General features: G+C 31.1%; 3 protein-coding genes across 3 annotated transcripts; all 3 read right to left on the bottom strand.

The window, feature by feature from the left end:
- Positions 1 to 417: 417 nt before the first annotated feature.
- LOC108326314 (uncharacterized) lies at positions 418 to 5,170 on the bottom strand. The gene is given in 4 exon segments (XM_017559744.2): positions 418 to 803; positions 805 to 1,097; positions 2,644 to 4,497; positions 4,643 to 5,170. Coding segments are annotated over 3 exon segments (1,977 nt in total). The 5' UTR covers positions 4,258 to 4,497; positions 4,643 to 5,170; the 3' UTR covers positions 418 to 733.
- Positions 5,171 to 8,671: 3,501 nt separating this feature from the next.
- On the bottom strand, positions 8,672 to 9,564 carry LOC128195873 (putative B3 domain-containing protein At1g78640). The gene is made up of 2 exons (XM_052874574.1): positions 9,500 to 9,564; positions 8,672 to 9,332 (listed from the first exon to the last, which is right to left on the bottom strand). The coding sequence occupies exons 1-2, from the start codon at positions 9,562 to 9,564 to the stop codon at positions 8,672 to 8,674; spliced, it is 726 nt and encodes a 241-aa protein (XP_052730534.1).
- A 3,375-nt stretch (positions 9,565 to 12,939) lies between these two features.
- Positions 12,940 to 23,039, bottom strand: LOC108326402 (uncharacterized). The gene is made up of 13 exons (XM_017559894.2): positions 22,689 to 23,039; positions 22,397 to 22,546; positions 21,280 to 21,450; positions 20,182 to 20,325; positions 19,633 to 19,738; positions 19,363 to 19,511; positions 19,085 to 19,210; positions 18,098 to 18,241; positions 17,672 to 17,759; positions 16,282 to 16,655; positions 15,287 to 15,613; positions 13,381 to 13,611; positions 12,940 to 13,172 (listed from the first exon to the last, which is right to left on the bottom strand). Exons 1-13 carry the CDS (start codon positions 22,887 to 22,889, stop codon positions 13,038 to 13,040), a joined length of 2,346 nt encoding a protein of 781 aa, XP_017415383.1. The 5' UTR covers positions 22,890 to 23,039; the 3' UTR covers positions 12,940 to 13,037.
- Between the last annotated feature and the right edge of the window lie 311 nt (positions 23,040 to 23,350).

Below are 23,350 nucleotides of genomic sequence, written 5' to 3'. Positions count from 1 at the left end.
ATTCCAAAATTATAGAGTCCATAACATAAATTTATATTTCAAACAATCTGTAATATAAATGTAAATTATATTTTTAAATTGTATAATCAACAAATGTAAAACCTATATTTCAAATTATACTATTTATAATATAAATTTGAAAGATAATCCAAAATACATTTCAAATTATATAATCCATAATACAAAACAACATTAGTCGCAAACCTTTTAATAAGGGATAACTAAATCATTTCACCAAGACTACGGAGGTGTAGGAAGAAAACATTGGGTGGAAGAAGGAGTCCCACTAAGACAAGTTCAATGATAACTGATACAAAAATTCATTAATAATAACAATTCTGAAATAGAATAAAAAGTAAATGATAAAGATCAAAGCGAATAAGCAAATTGTTGAGTTTATTTACATGAATGAAATCAGGGAAAAGAATTATTATAACCAAACAAAGGTGAATTTAAACTGCAATCATGAATATGAAAAGTTTGATTGCTGTGATTGCAACTATCCTGAGTTAATAATGGTTTTCCACATGTTCTGAAACACAATCAATAAATTCTTTGCAGCTATCATTGCATGAATCACAATGTTTCTTTTCCTTATGCCACATGCTTCAAATAGTTAATGCATAACTCCTTGGATAATCCCACCCCACATGAAAGATAACTTCAAATTCAATTTCCAGAAAATGGCCAAAGTTCTCTAAACAACCAAAGCACTTCCAAGTTTGGAGCTTGCTCATGAAACGTCACTCACACTGGCACAATTAGCTATGACTTTTTCCTTTCTTTGATTTGTTCTTCTCTTGCATCTTCTTTTTCTTTGCTTCAGCACTGATCCAAGTATAGTCAGATGGAATTGCAAATGGGTCTTGAATATTTTCTATCCTACTGCTGGATCCTTGAGTAGATGTACTTGAGCGATAAGGAGCCTTTATCCATTGAAACCAAGATGATGCCGAGAAATGTGGCACTGCAGGGCTCTCTTGGCCGGTTGCAGACGGACTTGATGGCGGCGTCGCGAATTCTTCTACAGGCTGTAGTTCTTCAAACTTTGTGAAGGTAACCAACACCCTGATAGTAGGAACCACAGGGATGGCAACCTGTGTATCATGCAAGAGAAAATGGATTAACATCATTTGCAAAGAAAAGGAAAGAAAACATGTGAAGAGAAATCGAAAAGCCAACAAACACAGTAATCATGTGATGTACAACAAAGTTAAATCTCCCTTTCCTAAAGAAGCTCAATAGATATGGTTCAGTTTTTGTTTTGAAAATTGAGCAATCTTTGATGTTCCTGTATACTTAAGTGATGAAAACGTGCAGCCTAAGTGAACTAATGCTTTCTTCTTACCGACTGTATACTTCCATCTCGTCTTCAGGACGGGTACAAACCAGTGTGCACATGATTTTTCACTTATTCTAATCACCAAAACACTTAAGAACTGAAATTACCTCCTCTAACACAAAACCATTCATGAATCCCCACTTAAAACCTTAAGCTTTTAAGTAGTTGGTTCATGAATACTACATTCTGCATTACTAAGAGAATAAGCTGAGCTTTTCCACCCAGTGAAACTTATTTTGGTTTTTCTGAAACAGTCTCTTAAAATGGGAATGTCTTTCATTACAAGAAAGAAATCTTAGTCATTGATAGAGATAAAGTTTGTAACTCTCAAGCTATCTGTGAAAAATTAAAGTTGCAAAAAGAATAATACAAATGTCATCATGGTTTTAGCCCAAAATTACAATAATGTTATTTTTTTTTCTAAAATCAAATAAGAATAAAAAGTTATCTTAAAAATGAAAGGAAAGAAAAGGTATCAAAAAAATAAAAATAAAGAAACTAAGACAAAAGAATAACTCAGCAAGGTATAACTGTGTGTATACACTTACGTATAAATAAAGAGATAATAGCAAAACACTAATACACTCTTTGAAACACACTTTACTATTACTGAAAACGGCAAACCACAATGCAAAGTACAATTTTTTTTTGTATCCAACCTAATCCCAAGAAAAACAAATTACAATGCAAGCTCATTGGCATGAATATTAAACTGTAAAACATTACTACTAGTTGTCAGAACAACAATTGGTAACTAACATTGACCAGCTAGCACAAACATTTTTTACTTTGCAATAATAATGATACTGACACACAATGACACTTAAGCTGTCATTGATGCAGACATTATTATCATTATCACCTATCAATTTTTACAGAATCACTATCACATACTCCTTGTTGTAGGGTTTTCTGTTTTTCAGCAAAGGGCTATTTTTGAGTTACTTAAGACTGCGTGGTTATTATGTTGGGTTCCCCTTGAACTATATGTAGATAATACAATGATTTATATACTTTATCTTGATATTGGTTATTGAATTGAGCAACAGTATCCGTTTCTAGCTCAGATCTATTCCCAGCTCCCATTTTGCAACTACTTTCACTTGATATCCTCCCATTTATAGACCAACAAATTATGTGCAGCACACTACAGCATAAGTAGAATAAGCAAGTCTAATTCATCATAGTAAGTGATACAAAAGAAAATAAAATGGAAGCAGAGCAATTAAAGAGTTCAAGATACATATGCCTGAATATTCATACTTCTAGTAACAGGCCTTAACAAGATGACAAGCACAGACCTTAACAGGGAAGGTTCCCATTGGAAGTTTAGTTGTAAGGAGTTCTCTTAATCGGCGAATTGCTTTAACTTTGTTTGCAACAATGTCCAGCAACGGCAGGAGTTCTTCAGTTTTCAGTGGAAAGTTAGGGGAAAGCCAAAGAATAGGACGCAACCCTTTCTTGTATTCATTTTCACGATTTCCATCTTTTTGACGACTTCTGCCATCAGAACTTGCAGAAGAAGCCTTGGCATCTTTTTTCCTCCTGGACTCATCACCCTTCACAGCTATCTCAACAGAATGTCTTCCTGGCTTAGTCTGATTTCTTGAAGGAGAATCCCCTAACAAATCACTCACCTTTTCTTCTACACAAAGAGAACTTCTTGGTGCAGCAATCTTCTTTGGCGCCTCAGGTTTCGAATCCTTTTTCCTCCATCCACCAAACCATCCTTTCTTTTCCTGCTTATTTTCTCCACTCTTGTTACAATTTCCATCTTCAATGGGAATATCTCTATGTTCATAGCAGCTGTGACGATGTCCAATGACAACCTCATCACTCTCGTTGGTCATGTCCACCGAATCCAGCCGAAGCGCATCTTCCAATTGCCTTCTTTCCTCCTCAGTCAATATATCATTGAACTCTTCACTCTCAGTTTCATTTTCATTGCAAGATGAGAAGAGCTCATCATCTGTCATAGCTCCAGGAACTCCTCTAGACTTTATGCTCACAACCACATTGTGCATATCATACACCTTAGCTTTCCAAGGGCCTACCATTTCTGTTTTCTCCTGCCTCCTCCAAGTCAACTGAGGCAAAAGAACTGCCTGAGTTACATCGATCCCCGGCCGAAAAATATTTGTTTTAGACATTGCAGCCACTTCTTGCTGAACCTCCTCCTCATTTGCTGGAAATCCAGCATCATCTAGGGCATTGAGTACCTCTTTTTCTTTGTGTGAGATCATGCAGAGTGACCCAGGTGGAACTTTCCCATCCTCTGAACCATCACCAAGGAAAAGAATGCTCTGATCTGATCTCTGGATTCTAAAACCATCAAAACCAGCCAAAGTCATGTCTGCCCTTAGATTTGCACCCCTCTTCCAAATCTTGTAGGTGTCTGAAGGAGCAATCCTTGAGATGAAAGGAATCACAGAACTCTCAAAATGGAATGTAATCTCCATGTAGAAGTCTCTCATTCTCCGCATGGTCCCTACCAATCGAGGCAACCTTCTGCACCATTTTGCCCAAGCCAGAGGCTGGTAGTGCTTAATTATTATCTTGGCAATATCCTCTTCTCTGTTGCAAATAGCTTCTTGAAGAGCACTCCACCCCTGCTCATTCTGCAGACTCCAATCTGCTCCAGCAACCATAAGCATCTCCGTGGCAACTTCATCCCCCAATTTCACAGCCAAATGAAGAGGAGTATCCCGGTTTGGCACATCTCGCCGGTCAATCAAAGTGGAAATGGCATCAGCCTTTTCTTCCTCCGCAATCGAAACCGCTTCGGTGTGAATCTCCGCCGTGTTACGCAGCCGTGGGAGGGCGGCAAGAATCTTCCTAAGTTCAGCATAATCCTTTGAAACTATGGCCTTGTGCACAGGACTATGACCATACTTTGTAGCATCAATCCCCGCCATACCTCAACAGCACAAGGGATAACACACCACCACCAACCCCCACTACCAATCACAAGCATAAAACACACGCCACTATGAAAAAAAAATCTAAACTTTACGCAATTGGGTGCCCCACTCAAAATTGCTCAATCCAACCAACCATCAACCAACCAGCACTCACACCACAACGTCGGATGTAACAAATGAAACAGACCCTTATGCGCAATTCCCCTCCAGAACGCAGCAGAAAAAGGTCGGTCCCTATCAAGATCAGAAATTAAAAGAGAGCCCTTTTGCATCAGAAACATAAAAGCATAACAGAAAATCAAGAATCAAAGAAAAGCATCTTGTGGGGTCCTAGATCAAGGATATCTCAAAAGAGGGTGAAAGATGCTAACACACTAACCTTGTTCCTTTCTTCTATGTTTTGCTTTGTCCTATGAATATGATTGCCCAAGAGTCCAGGGATTCATATCATGTGTTACTCAAACAAACCCCACCACTCCACTCACTACCCCTCAAGTACCAAACAAAAAGTGCAGATGGCAAAGATCCTAGTGATCCAATCCAGATCAGACAAGCATGAAGAGAACATGCATGTGGTTGCGTGAAACACAAATTCTAGAATAAAAAACTCTCCTTTGAATATTAAATTCAATTTTCCCTTTTTAAAATATTGAAAAATCACAAAACACAAGAAAAAAGAGGAAACGAAGGTGTGCGAGGAGGGGAAATTGGTGAGAGAAAAGGTGAAAGTTGGAATAACAAAGCCATGGATCAAGAAAGAGAATAAACCCCACCACACAAGCAAAGAAAGAGGAACTAGTTTATGTTGAAAGGGTTTAGCTAAAAAGGGATAGAGAAGACCAAAAGTGATGAACACTTGGAAAAGAAAATTACTTGCAAATGAAATAAGAAAAGAATATTGAACAATCAAGTTTCAAAGAAGGGTGTGTCATGTTTTCTTCAGACCAATTAAGAAGAAATTTCTCACCACTAAATTAGTAAAAAAAAAAAATAGGTTTCTTATTTTGTTTCAAGAAAAGTCTTTCTCATATATATTGAAAACTTCAATTGAAAAAATATATTGATGTGCCAAAGATTTTTCTTTGTAGTCAATCTCAATTATGATGTTACAAAAAAGATAATGATTTTATAATATTTATTTTAAGAATTTAATTATAGTGTTTTTGTAAAAGCTCTTTTGATATTCTTCTAATCCAAGATTGCTTTCTAAAGTGAGTTTATTTATTTTATAATAACAATTTTAAATTTTACATGAGAAAATTGTTAAGATTATACACTTTCTTTACACTAATATTGTATTTAAAATTAAATTGTTGTTTAAAACATGTTCAAGAGGACTTTTAATTGATGGGTAGTATACATAAACTATCTACATAATTTAATAACAATAAAATATTACATTCTTTAAAAAAAACATGAAACTTTAAATATTGTAAACCAACAAAAAATTATTTTTAAATAACTATTAAAAACCCAATTACAATATATATATATATATATGTACTTTCCATTAATATATTATTTATTCATATAAGTAAATCATTTTTGAAAAACTAAAAAATAAAATTAGAAAATTATTGGATAGCAAAAGTAATTGTAAGATAAAAATAAGAAAAGTAAACATTAAGATTTATAAATATATTGTCTTAAAGTTTTATTAATTATTTTCATATATTGATTAGATTTTATTGGTAAATTTAATTGTAGTGTAGTTGTGATATTACTAGTTTTAGAGTAGAGAGCATTTAGAGGAGAAATGATGAAAAGAAAAGGAAAAGAGGTTAGTGAGTTTTGTTGAAGAAGTTTCCTAAAAGGAAGTTTGGAAGAAGGGAAGAAAGAAAAAGAAGAAAGGTTGATTGGTCAGAGAAGGAAAGGGTCCATTGATGCATGTGACCCACAAAAGAAGGAACCTGCTTCTCTATTTCCTTTCTTTTTTTTCACTGTTATTTCCATTATCACATTTTAATCTACCTTCATTATTTCATCATTGATTAAACATGTCTCCCTTTTTATTTCAAACAATATTTTCAATCTTCTTTTACTATTATTTATATCTCTTATATTAAAAAGTTTTTTTCTAAATTACATTATTCCTCAAGTGTAAATTTTGTCTTAATCTTCAACTACAAATTCTAGGATTAGAACAGATCTTTTAAATAATGTATTATTTTCTGTTTGTTTAAGTAAAATAAATAAATGACGATAGATAAAAAAAAATACACTTTTCTTTTTCTATTTTATTTTTTAGTTATCTTTTTAATTATAAAATATTTCTATATTTATAAATTTTGTTTCTGGTATTTTAAAGACATAATATAAAATTAATACAGAAAAATTAAAAAAAAAAATCTAAAATCGAATATTCTATAGAAAATGCTGTGACATCTATTCGAAGCCACAGTTGGCACTTTCTCTTTCTTTACAATTAAGATTCAGTTATGCTCCATGCAAGTTTTGCTTTTTCTAAGAGTTTTGTAATGTATAATAGTTTTCCTTTCTTTTTTTTCTTTTGAGTATAAATATGTAAAACTGCATGTGATTCAATACATCATGTAAATTTTGTTATTATAATGTATTATCATGCAATATAGTCATGGACAATTTTACACACCCCAACATTCTCCTTAACATGCTAAAATATAGTACTTATTTGTGATGCAAAATTGTTCTTAGTCTAATAGTTTCTGTTTAGTGTTAATAATCAATTTGTGTTCTAAAAAGTAAATTCATCAAATTCGAATAGGATTGTTTAAAGATTTTTTTTTAAAATAAGGATATAGCTCAAATAAAAATAATGATTAATTTTAATTTAATAAAATGTTCACTTATCAATCAATCAAGTATTGTGTCACATAATAAATAGATTTTTATGTTTTAATATACAATATTTTATATTTAATTTGATTTTTTTTATTCAATTTAATTTTAATTTTTTTAAAATGGGATTAATTTTGTCTTTTTTCAAATTAAAACAAAATTTAATTTTTATATAAATATTTAATTATTAAAATTCAAATTTTTATGAAATATTTTTTTGTTTAGTATTATACTTAGTTTAAATTAGAAAAAAAAATTAAGAATGAAGATTAACACTGCTGATTTAAAACTTTATAAGAGGTTAAAAATCATATAAATGTTAAAAAAAATAAAAATAAAAATTATCACTAGATTTTATAATCTTATTAGATATATAAGCAATAATCAATATGAAAACCAAAATTTCAACTTGAATCAATTCTCGACTCAAACGATATGACCTTTGATCTATAATAACTTAGTTCGAACATTGACTCATGTTGTTTACTTCAACCTTTGATTCAAACGGACTTGTCTTGATGTTTATTCCTAAATGACTTTTATTGACATTTAGCAAGAGTTACTCATCTTGATCTTTAGTCCAGCACGATTCAACTCGATTGTGGGACTAGGATAACTAGGTTCTAAATTCAACTCGATTGTGGGACTAGGATAACTAGGTTCTAAATGAACATGAGTCAATTTGGGTCAAACTGCTTTAGTTTGTAATTGATTGACTCGAGCTTTAGCTCGAGTCAACTTGTATCGACCTTTGGCCTCGTGGTCTCGTTTTGAGACATTCTTGTCTCGACTTTCAGTATTGTTAACTCGACTCGACCTTTGTCCTAATCCAACTTGACTATAACTTTTCCTCAATCTAACTCAATTTAATTTTTGATTTGAGTCGATACAACTCGAACTTCAATTCAAGTAAATTTGGATTGACCTTTAACATTTGATGTTTGATAAATGATATTTTAAATTTAGAAGTAGGATACAATGTAATTATCTAAACATCATTATCTTATTTTCTAAGAGGAAGGATCACAAGAGTTTCATTATACCCATCATCATAGAGAATTTTCAATGGGAAAAGTGTTAATTGATCTACGGACTTACGTTAAGTCCTTATCCTAACTTTCAAAGATAGGGACAACCAAGTCTAGCCGAATGAGCCGTTAACTAATGGATAACATGGTTAAAATTCTCCAATGGGTGATGATAAACATATAGTAAAGGTTGATGATACATTATAAGAAGACAAAGAGATACCCATATTTTGTGGAGACCCTCTATAATAATAACTGCAACAGCTTGATGTTGAAAAAGATTAAACTAAATTAAAGGTAGAAGTTAAAGAACTCACTTTTGAAGTTTTAAAAAGCAAGGAAAATCTGAAGAAAAAAAAGGATCGATGTGGTTAACAAAATCTGCAAGAAACACTTTTCCATGATATCTGTCTATTCACAGACAGTCTCGTATACTTCCATAACAAGTAGCAACAAAACAAGAAAATGAACAAAAAAGTAGTAAAGAAAAATCCCATTTACGAAACATGAAAAAAAAATGGACATGTTTGAACATTATCAGTATTGAATCATTTGTAGTATTTCTATCCTGACCGGTGCCTACGTAGAACAGAAAAATCAAAGCAGTTTCTGGTTGGATCCCAACGAAGACCAATCTCATCCCCTCTGTGCAGAGCCCTTCTACACACAAAATCATTGATCCAGTTGTTCACTAAAATATAAGCATTAGACTTTTTCGTGAAAAAGAGAGAGTGTTTGGTGTGAGTGTCCACATCCCAAATCTCAACATCAATACCTTTTTCAATCTCATAATCAGTAGCATTCAACACAGGTAGCATGAAATTTCTTGCCAACGATGGTGCCACAAGAAGTCGTAAAGTCAGATCAAAATCTTGCAGCACTTTCTTGATTTTCCAAGGCTCTTCTTCACTCAAAGATTGCTGCATTGCAGGATTTGCAGAAGAAGAATGTTGTTGCTCCGTGTGTTCTTGAACCTTCTTCTGCCCCGTCATTTCCATAGCCTGCTGATCTGCAACATTCTGTTGTTCCGTGTGAATCTTCTGCTGCGCCACCAGAGCATTCTGTTGCTCCGTCAGAATTTTCTGCTGCCCCATCAGAATATTATGCTGCGCCATCAGAACATTCTGCTGCTCCGTCAGAATATTCTGTTGCGCCATCAGAATATTCTGCTGCTCCATAAGAACAGTCTGTCGTGCAGCCAGAAGATTCTGCTGCTCCCGTTCCCTACCAATTACAACACCAAAGCCGCCGATTAAAGGGTTTGTTTCCACATATATAATCATACTCTTTTTCTTTTTGTTTTTCTTGGAAAGAAAATACACATTCCAAACATGAAAGAAAAAATAAGTGATTAATGTAAAGAGAGAGATATGAAAGATGAAAAACAGTACCGATCGCGTCTCAAATCCTTCTCATTCCCCATAGTCTCATCAGTTTCTTCCTTTGCACCAGACATTGTTCTTGTTTCTCTTTCTATCTTTTGTCGCTTCACTCTAATGAATCATATAACTGAATCAACGTGATTCAACGGTTTGGCTTGCATGGCTACAATAATATATATATGTATATGTATATATAATATGTATGTATCTTCAGGGTGGCCTAAATTAGGTATAAAAAATGTAAATGTTTTTACTAAGTATTAATTATCTTATTTTTTAATTTTAATATAACAAAAAAATTTTAAACTTCATAATATATATTTAAGTAATTATGATATGTAAAATTTTTAGAATGTAATTTTTGCCTATAGAACTTACTTAGGCTAAGTTTAAAACTAATATATATTTAAGTACTTATAATTAAAACTTCATAATTCCAGTTCAGCTTTAATTATAAGTTAGTTTATCAATTTGTTTGTCGATTTGTTTTCTTAAAAACGCTCCAAACCACTAATAAGACCAATAGCTGCAAGAGTAAGTTACAGATCTTCAACAAAATTTATTACACTAATTTAACCAACTTAAGGCCAGTGGAAACGTCAAGACAGATGTTTTATTTACAAACAAGCAAATTAAAAAAATATAAATATTATATTTTAGTTTTACTACGTCATAATGTTGATATTTTTTTATTGTTTGGCTATAGACATTCATTCATCACTTGTTTTTTGTAAATTTTACTTTGGAATTTATGAAATTTGAGAATTGAAAGGAAAGTTATTTTCAATTATTAAGAGAAAAGTGGAGATTCTTTATTAAACTTATAATGAAGACGAAGGTTTTGTCCATTTTAAAGTGACGCTCTTCTTCAACTCTAATAAGTCTTTTCATCATTTTGTTTTTTACTATATCTTGTTTCTTATGCTTTTGTGTATGTTTTTATCTTCTGTGTCTATTTTAATTTCTTGTATTGTGTGTTTAATTTATTTTTATCTTCATGAAAATAAATCTCCACACTTACATAATTCTCTTGAATTAATTCGTATTTAATGACAAACTTTGTTGAGTTTACAATTCATTGTTGTTTGTGTAAGAAAATATTGGACAAAAATAAAGAAAATAACACAATCTTTGTTATTTTACATTTAAATTACATAAAATAAAGAAATGATGAATAACACTTAAGGATATGTATTTATTCATACTTTTTTTAAAGCATAAAATTCTTCAATCATGTAAAGACTCTATGTTCATCCATATCAAGATTAACCTTTATTATCAATTAATTTGATGTATGTAACAAAAATATAAACCAACTTTTAAAATATTTGGGTATTCATCTTCAATTAGAAGGGAGGATAATTGTTAGGAATTAGTCAAATAAAATCTCAGTTTATTTGGGATTCTCTTTTTGTTGGTTAAGAATTTAGGAGTAACTCCTTGTTTATCGTATTTTTCAGTTTTGGTTTCTGATGTATTGACTATTTAATAGTCTGATGCTCTGCATTCAATATAGATCAGTTTTCTTTCAAATTATTTCTCTCACATAATCATTTTACGTTAACATTGGTATCAGAATCGGAGAAGCAGAAGTCCTCTTAATTTTAAACAACAGCAATGGCTACAGAATGGACTTTTGTTCAACTAGTAGTGCCAAGATTTGATGGCCACTGTAGTCATTGGGGTGATGATTATGGAGAATTTTCTTCAATCAAAGGAGTATTGGGTTATGGTGAATAGGGCTCGGCAAAGATAACTATCTGTACTGTACTATAGTTAACTATACTATATTATACTTAAAAAAACTGATCCACTTTTACTAAAAGTTCAGTATACTATTTTATGGTTTAGTTTTTAAAAACTGAACTTATGACAGTTTCGGTTCAGTTAACTGTGAGAACTGTATCTACTCTTTTCTCTTCTCTAGTTCCCGTTCAATTGCTCCGTCTTACTAAGAAAACTTTAATATTAATAAAAGAAACCAATTTTTTATCACAAATTTTTATATTTTTTTATGAATAAACGTATATTAATTTTTAAATAATATTATTTTAAGTAATAAAAGTAAAATATATTTTTTAAATTTAATTTTATTAAATGATTAAGTAATATAAATCATAAAAAAAAGACTATATAAAAAAAATAATACTTTAAATATATTATATTCTTTAACATATTATTAAATATGTAAAAATATGTTAAAAAAACTTTTAATGATATTAAAATGTGTGTAAGTGCACACAAAAATAACTATTTATTTTAAAAATCAACTTACTTTAAAATAAATATCAATATTATTATTTTTAAATGATAGTATTTTACATACTAAAACTAAAATATATTTTTTAACGTTAAATTTAATTAAATGAATATATAATGAAATATCACAAAAAATAGTAATGTAGTAAAAATAATTAATATTATAGAAATATCAAATGACAAAAAAATTAACAAACGTTTATTAAGAGTAATTTTTCTAGTATCATCTTTTATTATATTATAATAATTAATAAATATTAGTTTAATTTTTACATAATAAAATATAAATAATAAATAATTGATTAATAAAACAATTTTACGAGAGAACAAAATAAATATAAATAAAAAATTATTTTAAAATAAAATAAGTAGATAAAAAGATAAAATAAATTATATACACATATAAAACAAAAAAATATAAATAAAAAATTAAAAAAATAAATATAAAAGTAAAATAATATTCATGACAAAATAAATATAAATAAAAAAATAAAAAATAAAATAAAATAAAATAAAATAAATAAATAAATAATAAAATAATTTTCATACACATATAATAATAAAAGAAATATAAATAAAATAGAAAATAATAATATCAAATAATTAAAAAGTTAATTTGTAAGACACTTATGAATAAAATAAAATAAATATGTATTGTTATACTATTCAGTTTAAAAACTAGTACAATTCAGTTTAAAAACTAGTACAATTCAGTTTAAAAACTAGTACAATTCAGTTTAAAATTAGTATAATTAGTAGTTCAGTTTAGTTTATATTGTAGTTTAGTATAATTTAGTATAGTTCAGTTCAGTCGAGTTTGATAAAACAAAAAACAGTTCAGTTTGTCTGAACTGTTTTACAGTTCAGTTTAGACAAATTAGTTTTTAGTTCAGTACAGATTTTAGTAATGCAGTACAGTTCAGTTCTATTTGCCCACCCCTATGAATACCATCAAGCATATATTTATTTACCCGAATTACTATTATCCTTTTTTTTCACAAAGACTTAATAAAACCAAGTATTATAAATATAATAAAGAAAAAATCATTATTGAGAAAAAAATATATCTTTGGGAAACACATTTCTTCTCAATAATTACCTTCCTCCTAATAATTACAAAAATATCTTCTTTTGATAGCCAGCATACTTCACTTCACATTTGGTTATTCTTTTAGTTAGTAGCATGAAAATAGATAAAATATTGGTTATATATATTTGAACTGAGGTTTTATTTTTTAAAATTATACACAATTGTGTGGCCTAAGGCACTAAGGTATACATAATTATCTTACAAAAATGTATCACGTATTAATCGTGCTAAAACCCGAGACGATAATCTGCTAAGAACATCAGGAAGTACTTTAACAGAGATGCCCGGCAGCACTGGGAGAAGCTCTTGAATAATTTGAGGAATATTCAATCCCTATGACATCACAAACAAGACGAAAAATAAATAAATAATTATCTTGAACTGCATCTAGAGTTTTTTTTATTGGTTAAAATTGATAGGGAATTGAAGAGATTCATTAAATAAAATGAAACCAGCCAAATTTTGTAATTTTTAATAAATTTCAAGTTTGTCCAAAAGTGTGTGCTTGCATTATGATTTTGAGCGGGGAATTCTTCATTACCTGACCAGATGTTCTTGATAGGGAACTTCCTGCAGTCAAGAATTCCACCACCATCTGCACATTGTTCAATATAACTTCATCCTCTTCAGTTATGCTGGGTATTAGAGCCGCAGGCTTAAAGGGTCCCACGGTCGGTACCATACTGAAAACAGGGGTTGCATTCTGAATTCCTAGTATGGACATTGTTCTCACCAATTGTTCCCTTGTTATTGCATCAATTCCCTTAACAATCTGCTTCCACCAGCAATAAAGTCAGTCAAATATTTGGAAGCCATAAACTCCATAAATGCTCAGAAGGGAGGCATTAGAAGTCATTCAAATCTCGGTAACTTCAACAGACTAGTTTCTCTCACACACCATTATTTTATTATGATTTATGACAGTGGTAATACATTACATACTACAAAACTATATTTACCACAGCCACAAATGTAATAGAATTAACTAAGCAACCATAAAATTCACATAATCCAATTAAATATCTTGAAATATTTACATATTTCATGTATTCTAGTGTTTTTCTTTTTTACAATAATAACTATATCCATGTAGGTGCATGCAATGATGCAACTATCTATTAATACTCCCATCCCTATAAAATATTATAGAGGTTCCCCAATTGAAAATCATAATGAATGCAGTCAATTCTTTGTGCTGACATCAAATCTGAACGATCATGTCAATACTTGTGATAAAATGTGTTCCATACTAGAAGACCATAAGAAGTTCGGCTAAACACAACAATAATTGGATATGCAAAGGTATAGCTCATCTTGATCGTGTCTTTATGCTGCCAAGAGGTTCCCCAAGTTCTGTTGTTTTATTTATTTTCATTTTTGTTTTTTCTTTTTGTGGTGGCAAGCTTTTTCTAATTGCAAATTAAGCAGCTACTATGGCTACAATTATAACCAGACTAGTCAATAAATTTTAAATTGATATGGTTATAAGTACTACTATTAAGTATGCATTTATACCAATACCTTCATTTTTTTTTCACGTTAAGCTTTCAATAATACATCTTATGAATTGAAGTATCAATTTCCTTCAGTAACCAGATACAAGACATGATTTGAAACATAATATGGAATACATGTTATGAATTGCAATTGAAATGTTCTCCATCAATTTATGAAATGTCACTATTGACCCAATAACTAGTGAAACACAAATCATATTATGTATAAAACATTTCTTTTTGTAATATGATAAAGAAAATTATTAACAAAGAAGACATGCAAATAAAATATCCTTAAAGACAACCCAAAATGAAGGGGAAAACAGAAAACTTCATCAATGTTCCTGGGTTTAATTCAAAAGAAAATATGCATAGCATAGAACATTGAGCAAATTGAATGTCACGAATTATTTCAACAAATAATCTATCTCTCACATATAGTAAGTAGATAAACATTGAAAGTCTAATTTTAAAAACTTCTACAGATTTTAGTTTTATACTACTTGTAGGATACAACAAACAAACAACAAATCAAAGAGTCAAGGACAAGAAGGTGAAAATAAATATTTCTTCTGGAAAGAGTAAATAACAAAATTCCTTTGCAAATAGAAAGATCCAGAGTAAGCAAGATATGAAACTATATTTAAAAACATTGATAACTATCAGTTGAAAAAGGTAATTTTAGATATAGAACGAGGAAAAGAAGTGAAATACAATGAGTAACACAAAATTGTTATTGAAATGTGACAATGTACTTATACATTCATAAAACTGCACTAACAGTTGTTTATACTAATCACGACCCTATTTTAAAGAAAGAAATCATGATAGGATAATTAGATATGGTAACTATTCGAAGAGGACAATCAAAGATATGATAAAATATTTTTTCTATTTCCATATATTCTAATGACAACAAACAAATGTTTCTTCAGTGCCTCAAGAGAGTACCTCATCCAAAAGAAATTCTCGGAAAAAATTCCCCCTGTCAGACAACAGAAACGCTAAAGCTGCCCTTGTTTGCACTGGCTGCTGTGGTTGAGGAATAACAGATTGGATTCCTGGCAACAAATATTCTGACTGGCTGGTAGTGAGAATCCCAAGCTCAGCCATATTCCCATTCATATCCTCTCCACCACCACTTTTGGCAGCTGTAATAAAATTCTCAAAGGCTTGCATGACATCAATAAATCTTTCAGCATCAAAAACTCCAGATTTCCCATATATAGTGTAACGTAGAGCATCCCTTAGCCGAGGAGATTCATCTGTGAGGAGCCTCTATAAGAGAAAATTATCAATATCAATTCAGATTACTCAGAATAATCAAAAGAATGTAATAAAGTAACACCAGTCAGTTTGCAGTGTGTGGGGATGCAAAATCATAGTGGTTCCATGTTCAAAGCAATAAACTGGACGAGGAGATTCATTCTTTTGTGTCAAGTGAAAACAATTAAAAACTAGTCAAGAATTATGATTGGAGAAAATTTGGATGAAGTGTTTATTCTAATTAATAACACTAAATAGAGGTTGTTTTTCTTCCTATGTATACTATTAAAAATTGATATTTCTACTTCACGTGCCTCCTCTAGACTAGGAACACCTCAAATTGAAACAATGTTAGCCCATTATTTCCAGGCGCAGGACAGAATTTTTCATTCAATCCACATGCTGTTGGCTTCATCCCTTTTTCCATTGAATGATACGATCTAACCAATATAGCCCAATAAAATCTCGCTGATTTTCCCTTTAGCACAGTTCATGATTCCGTTATTGGAAATAAAAACCAATGGAGAATCTTATGCATCAAGTAAGACTCCAAGTCTCAAGTAAATACACAGTGATCAATTATGCAGAAAATTAACATGAACATGTACCCATTGGGAAAAAATATAAGCCAACATCTAAAGAATGAGACAGATAACTAAAAATTCCTCAGGATATTATACCTGAGCAATATATGGATAGGCCTCATCAACGATGGCAAAATCAGAATTTCCTACTAAAGCTATCCCTTCCAGAACACCAATAGCTCTAATTATAAGCGCAAAGTATGGGGGTATCCTGAAAGGATAATCAAAGGTAATTTGAGCTAAATCTGAAGCCAGCTCCTGAAAATTGATGTTTTTAGCCCCTCCACCTTCTAATGCCTGATCAAAAACCTTGGCAAGGACAGGCAATATAGGCTCCAAATTGACACCATCTGGAATGAATCCAAGTTTAACAAAGTCTTTTACTATGGCTGGATAATCCCGATGGATGAGATGAGCAATTGCTTCAATCATGCCATACTTTTGATCATCTGTCAGTTTTGTCACAAGCCCTGGGTGCAACATAAAACTTCCATCATTTGTCATGAAGATTAGGATCTTGGAACAAAAGTAAACTAAGCAATATAGTTTTTCATTCATGTCATCAGAACCACTGTGAAGAACAATATCCAGGCACAGTTACAAATAAAGCACCACACTTTTCTATTTCTTTTAAAGATAGGCGATAAACAACGACCAAAAAAATTTGGCATGCTTCCAATTCCAGTTTGCTTCTATATTTTTGTAAATTCACATTTAATTTTCCATAGACAAATTGTTCTTGGTGAACCACAACAAGAGTTAAATTGCATCATTAGGTAATGGAAGCAATTGTTTTATATTTAGAGTCTATGGAAAAAAAATCTCACTATTCCCATCTTTAAATTGAACAATCCTAAAATCCCCAACAATACCTTTCCCAATAATCCTTAGTTGCTAAATATAGAAAGTATTGAAGATTTTTTTACGTATCCCATACATTAAATATATAGTTCACCAAAAATAATAAATTAAATATATTTATTCTTTCTTAAATACTTTTTTTATATGGAAATACAAAGATTCGTAAGAAGATACAAGTTACAACTCATTCATTCAATTTATATTGAAAATATTTGATAAATTACTGAAAGAAACAATTTTCTAAAATAGTGTTTTAAAATAATTTTCTGAATCTTATCTAATTAATCTTTAACCAGTAACTATATACTTGTCAAATTCGTCGTATGATCAGGAATGAATATTCCTTTTCCAGCCAAAAAAAAGTGGATATTTTCATTTTCAAATTCAAAATTCAAAATTGAAAAAACCATGACGATAAATGGTGCTATGAAAATATCCTCTTCATGATTATATATTAAATATATAGTTTCTTTCTTATAATACTTCATTAAATAACAATTATTACCCGACTTAACAGCGGACCTAGCATTAAACGAAGTGGCATCTACCTCTTCCTAAACACAAATAAAAAATTAATCTACAAATATAAAATAATTCAGTACTAATTACAACAACAAAAAATTACCAAAGTCAAGTATGGCAAGTTTTCCATCAGGAGTGCGGATCAAATTTCCCGGATGTGGATCAGCATGAAAAAATCCAGTATCAAGAAGCTGAAATAAAATGAAAATATATTAATACAAAAAATAGAATAGCTAAGCAAGAATTTATTTATTAATATATAACAATATTTTCTTGGAATACAAGACTGCCTGCACACTTGTAAATTGCAATAAATAGTCAATGCAATATGCACATGAACCCAAGTTTGGGAATGTCATCGTCTGTTACGGTCTACTGAATATGTAGAAATCTGAGTAAACAACCTACCTATTGTAAGGATAAATAATCAAATATATAAGATGAATGATATACAATGACTGCATAAAGAAATGTTAGCTGAAAGCTGAGTGATTCTAATGCATAATACCAGAAAAAGTACCAAAATTACCTGTTTCAGATAGCAGATGACTCCAACATTAACTAGCTCTCCAACATCACTTTCTGTGCTCTGTGAAAGCTTCTCTCCATCAATCCATTCTGTGGTAAGAACCCTTCTTGATGTATATTTATGGTAGGTTCTTGGTATGACAACCTGAAACTAAAACTGTCAGAAGATACAAGAAAATTCTCCATGACCACTTATACTATTTGCTGATACTGATGAGCATTGGCTTAAAGTAATATAATTCCATCCTGATAAAAACTCAGCCTTGTTTCTTTTTAATTTTTCTTCCATGAAATAAAGCATTAGTTCATTTAGAGTACTCATACAACGTGAATGAAGTTATATAGGTGTTTCTACTTTCTGTAAATTACAAACCCACAAATCAGTACTCCACTATACATTGGAGTAACTACAAATACATCTATAAACAGCCAAAAATTTTAAGGAAAAAAATGAAAAAGAAATAACTATTGTCCCTATCACTCATTCCATACACACCAGTCTAGTTTTACCAAATTTGGAAGTTTAGATATTGACTATAATCCATGTGCTCTTAGGTCCCATAGTGAGAGACAGCTGACTTCTAGTTTTCTCTGGTATAAGAAACTTACTAAAAATTTTATAAGGTTAGAAAGGCTTTTTCTATTCAGTCACTAAATCAAATCAATCAAATTAATGGTCATCCATCTAAATAACATATCCTTATTTTCCCTTTCTGAGCTCAAGTATGAGTTAGTTGGGGATGTCAGGTAATTAAATGAAATTTCCTTTGTACAGCAGCAGGTTATTATAAGGAAGATGATCTAGTTAGTGAATTAAGATGTTTGCTGTGATGCACAGGCCTAGAAAAGAGAATGGTTGGATCACTTACGACTACCATCATCTGATTCACCATATATATTGAAGTTGAATAAAAGAAAATGTATGATTTATACATGATTAAAATTTAAAAGTGGTAAAAAATGAAAAATGAAAAACTAACAGACTTGCCTGCGGTAGGTCTTTCCTCATCATTTCAGCAAAACGGTTCCCATTTTCTCCTTCATTCACATAGTCCAATTCCTCAAAAAATCGAGCAGCCCACTCATCAACCAACCCAACCACATCAATAGAGACCTGCAAAATATTAGGTAAAAGGAGGTTTGGTTGAGCAAACGACATTTATAATGATTAATTAATTTAGTATCTCTAAGTTACTACCAAGTGTCATCTTTAAGAAATAAATTTGGATCCGAATTTAAGTCTATGCTCTCAAGAATTTTACTTGCCTGAGGAAACTTTCGAAGAGCCAAACCAAGGTTCCTGATAATGAATAAATCAATTGTAACTGTCTCGAGAACAAAAGGTCTTTGCACTTTAACAGCAACCAAATCCCCATTTTCCTTTAGGCGACCCTTATATACTTGTCCAAGAGATGCTGCATAGATTTCAAAGAAAGATAAATACCTGTTGATTAATCAACATAGAGAACCAGCTCTTAGAGACTGTACTTTTCTACTAAGAAAGTAATATATCTAACTGGTTGTCTGGAGAGCTACCAGCAGCAATGGGAGAAGATGATAGCTCAGAATACATGTTTTGCCATGGCTGACCAAGTTCCTCCTCAATTAGAGCCATAGCCACATCATCAGCAAATGAAGGAACCTTCATATTTTATGGTGTCCCCCCACACCCCCATCAAAAAAAGGCAATCTCAGCAAGAAGAATAATACTTGCAATATCAGAAATCAAGATGAGCCTGTGCGAATGTTTATATGCGATTTTTGTTTAAAGGGATCTTTATTCTAAATAATTAAATAAGCTAACAGAAGAAATATTGTAAGTTATTTCAAAAATTAGAACAAAAATTTTCAAAATGATACCAGTCTAACTTGTTACATTTTTACTGAAATGAAGAATACGAAATTTGTTTTCACAGTACTCAAATTGACTGCAGAAATAAATCAAAGTTGTCTAACAAATCAAATTGTTAAAAGAAAAAAATTCTCTTACTAGGTATTGTCCCAATAACAAAGTATGAGACTTAGATATGTATTTTAAAATAGAAACAATAACATGTCTTGAAGAGAAAACAACAACGAGCTTACTTTATCACAAAGCTTCTGCAGCTCCGTCATTGCTACAGGTGAAAGAATATCAGGTCGAATGCTCAATGCTTGCCCAAGTTTAATGTACGCTGGACCCAAAGATGTCACAATTTCACGTAGCTCAATGGCTCGAGCAACTTCATTCTGGTTATGCAAAAAAGACAAAAAAAGAGTATCCAAAATGTAATCTTGAAAATCGCATTTTTGAACAATGACTACAAAATATAAGGAACCATTAAAAGCTTAAATATCAACCCATACATAACACAAAGCTTAAGCCATAAGCTCTTCAATACTACCTATTTATTCATTATTTGGATATAAAACAAACATGTACAGTATTACTTACATATTTATAAAAAATATAGTAATACAGTTAATTTATATATTTACAGTATACAAAGTCATTAGACACGATTTATGTTGAGACATTATGTCATTGTTTCAGTTTCAGCCTTGTAGTAAACTCCACCTAGGAGGAAAAAAAAAAGCCTTTAATGTTTAACTTGTTACGATATGTTTATTGTATACTGTATATTGTATAATGACAAAAAACCTTCTATTAAAATTATCACCTTTTCGAAAACTAGAAAACTTCTTATATATATTTATGTTAGTGGGTAATTCAAATAGCTATAAGGGTAGTTAGTTATTATGTTATGTTCATTGTCTAGTTTGTATTTTCACCAATGCGTTTTATTTAGGACTATTTTGTATTTTTTTTTTTTAAATTTAATTAAAAAAATTCGCTTAAAAAATTTATAAATACATAAATTCTTCAGGAGAGAAAAACATCAACTATTTTAATGTTTTCCATAGAAGCAAAAAGATGCAGATTCCACAGTTCATAAAAACTCTAGAAACCTATACATGATTTTTTTTTTTAACTTATTCTCCGAAGCAGCGTAACTAAGAAAACACAAGAATCAGAATGCAGCAAGCAGAGGGAAGAAAATTACAGCTACAGAAACCATCAGCTTAAGAATGCAGGTAAACTATTTTAGTTCATAGGGACATTGGAGATTTATCATCCACAGCAACCATCAGCTTAAGAATGCAGCTAATCTATTTTAGACCATAGGAACATTGGAGAATTACCTCCTTAACCTTCTTGTTAATCACATCCAAGGCAATACGTGAAAGAAAACCTCCAGCAACAGATAACAATTGCACAATGCGGGTTGCAACAGCCCGTGGTCGTTTTCCCCAATACGCAGAAATGCTGGCAGGATCATACACCAAAGGCAAAAACTCACTACTCTCCTCCACCTACAGCATTTACAAAGTACCAATGTCTGTTATATTCCTCATGTAGCTACTTTCCCATTGATAATTAACAACCACCTGAAATTATCATAGTAATAATTTTCACCTAAAAATGTCTTTTCTCTAGGGGAATGTTATATGTTACCAAATTTTGTTTTCCAAAATGAAGTACAGACAGATTTACTTCTGAAAGAAAATACTACAAAAGCAATAGCTATTCAACTTTACCAGCTATAGGAAAATTTAATAATAAAAGGAGTGAGTTGATAGAAATCATAAAACATCAATTATTTATAGCTTGTCACTTTTCATGCAAAAAAAAGGTTTAATTTATTAAGAAATTTTCCTTTTATTTAAATTCTTATCCAAAAATTATATATTTCCATTTCTAAATATTGTAAAAATTTGGTGATTTTAGTCTTAAGGTAACCAACTAAAAATATACCACGTTCATTACACATATAAAATTAATATATATATATATATATATATATATATATAATAATTGAACATATTTCTTTACATTGAAAATATTTTTAAACTTTGGTGAATATTATACATGCGTGACAAAATAAGAGAGACTAAGTTCTTACATTTGTCCAATCACAATTCAACATGCATGTTAACTTTGTTGAGTTTAATAACAATAAGTTAGAAATTTTAAATGTGAAAGTCTTTCATATAATTTCTTTTAGGGTAATTGTGGTTTATGCAGTGTAAAACTTTAAATACATTAAACTCATAACTTTTTTCGAAAGTTTTTATTGATTTAAGTATAACATTTTATGAAGCTTACAATTTTATTCAATATTTTTTATAATTGATCATACACAAATTAACCTTATAAACAAAACACATATGGAACAAGAGCATCTCATGAAATGAACAGATACTATGATAAGAAAAAAAAATTCAGATTATTTCTTCAGAAATAATTTCGATTCACCACCTCTACAAGACGAAGCTCAACATCATCCTCAGCGAAGAGAGAGTCCCTCAAATTCTGGCCTCGAAGACCTCTCATGAGTGTCGCTAACTGTTCGTCCTCTTCCATTTGAGCCCTCACTCTCTTAATCTCCTTCGAAACATCTCCAATTCTCTATCACCATTGCAAGCAACAACGCAAAAAAACAAGGGAGACTAATTATCTTCAGTTAATTAAGCAATAACTCGTTTGAATTTTTAAACTAATTCCTGTTACGAAACCCGATTCGACATATTCAGAATCCGAGAGAGGTTACCGTGGAGACTCCGTTGACTGTTCTGCTCGAATTCGCTCCATCTACAATTTTTTGCCGCGCCGGTTTTGGCTCGGCAGAGACAGCAAAGACGCGGCCGGAGCGGCGACGGAGTTGGAGGAGGCTGTTGCGACGGCGCGGCGATGGAGAGCTTCGAGGAAAGGGATCGATTCCGAGGTAGACAAGCTGCGAAGCTGCATCCATGACGGAACTCGTGACTCTTTTTTCTTGAATTTGGTTATAGCGCGAGAAAGTGAAGGCTTCGTGGTTGTGGCTGTGGTTTTGGTGGGAGAATATGCTAAGTGTGAATGAATGAAGAGCACTTGTGATGCAAACAAAACGGTGGTAGTGTTTGCAGAAGGAGCCAAGAGAGAGAACTGAATTTTTAATTTAATTTAATTATATTTAATGTGAGCCACTTAACTGAAGTTCCCACGTGTGAGAACTTTTTTGGTTTGTTAGTGATTGGAAATGTTTTTAGTGTTATTTATTTTTGGTTGGCTTTGAAAAATTAGGTCAATAAAAACAGTGATGCCTTTTATTTTACGTTTGTAATAATGAGTGTGATGTTTTTGTAATGGTCGGAACTTACAAATTTACCTACCCAGAATAATGTTTGGAATTTTAGTTATTTCCTAAGTAACTAATTTATTTTAAGTTCAATG

Source organism: Vigna angularis, chromosome 3 (assembly GCF_016808095.1).
Source record: "Vigna angularis cultivar LongXiaoDou No.4 chromosome 3, ASM1680809v1, whole genome shotgun sequence".
In the NCBI taxonomy this organism is placed as follows: Eukaryota; Viridiplantae; Streptophyta; class Magnoliopsida; order Fabales; family Fabaceae; genus Vigna; species Vigna angularis.
The sequence above is the reverse complement of the archived record's forward strand: the minus strand, read 5'-3'. Positions and strand labels throughout refer to the sequence as shown.

Excerpts from the sequence above, each read along its gene's own strand:
- LOC108326402 (XM_017559894.2), bottom strand. The coding sequence starts at position 22,889 with ATGGATGCAGCTTCGCAGCTTGTCTACCTCGGAATCGATCCCTTTCCT. Across the intron at positions 19,512-19,632 it reads ATCTTCTCCCATTGCTGCTG|CATCTCTTGGACAAGTATAT; the intron begins GTAGCTCTCCAG and ends AAATCTATGCAG. Across the intron at positions 17,760-18,097 it reads TCATCTGCTATCTGAAACAG|CTTCTTGATACTGGATTTTT; the intron begins GTAATTTTGGTA and ends ATTTTATTTCAG.
- LOC128195873 (XM_052874574.1), bottom strand. The coding sequence starts at position 9,564 with ATGTCTGGTGCAAAGGAAGAAACTGATGAGACTATGGGGAATGAGAAG. Across the intron at positions 9,333-9,499 it reads AAGGATTTGAGACGCGATCG|GGAACGGGAGCAGCAGAATC; the intron begins GTACTGTTTTTC and ends TGTAATTGGTAG.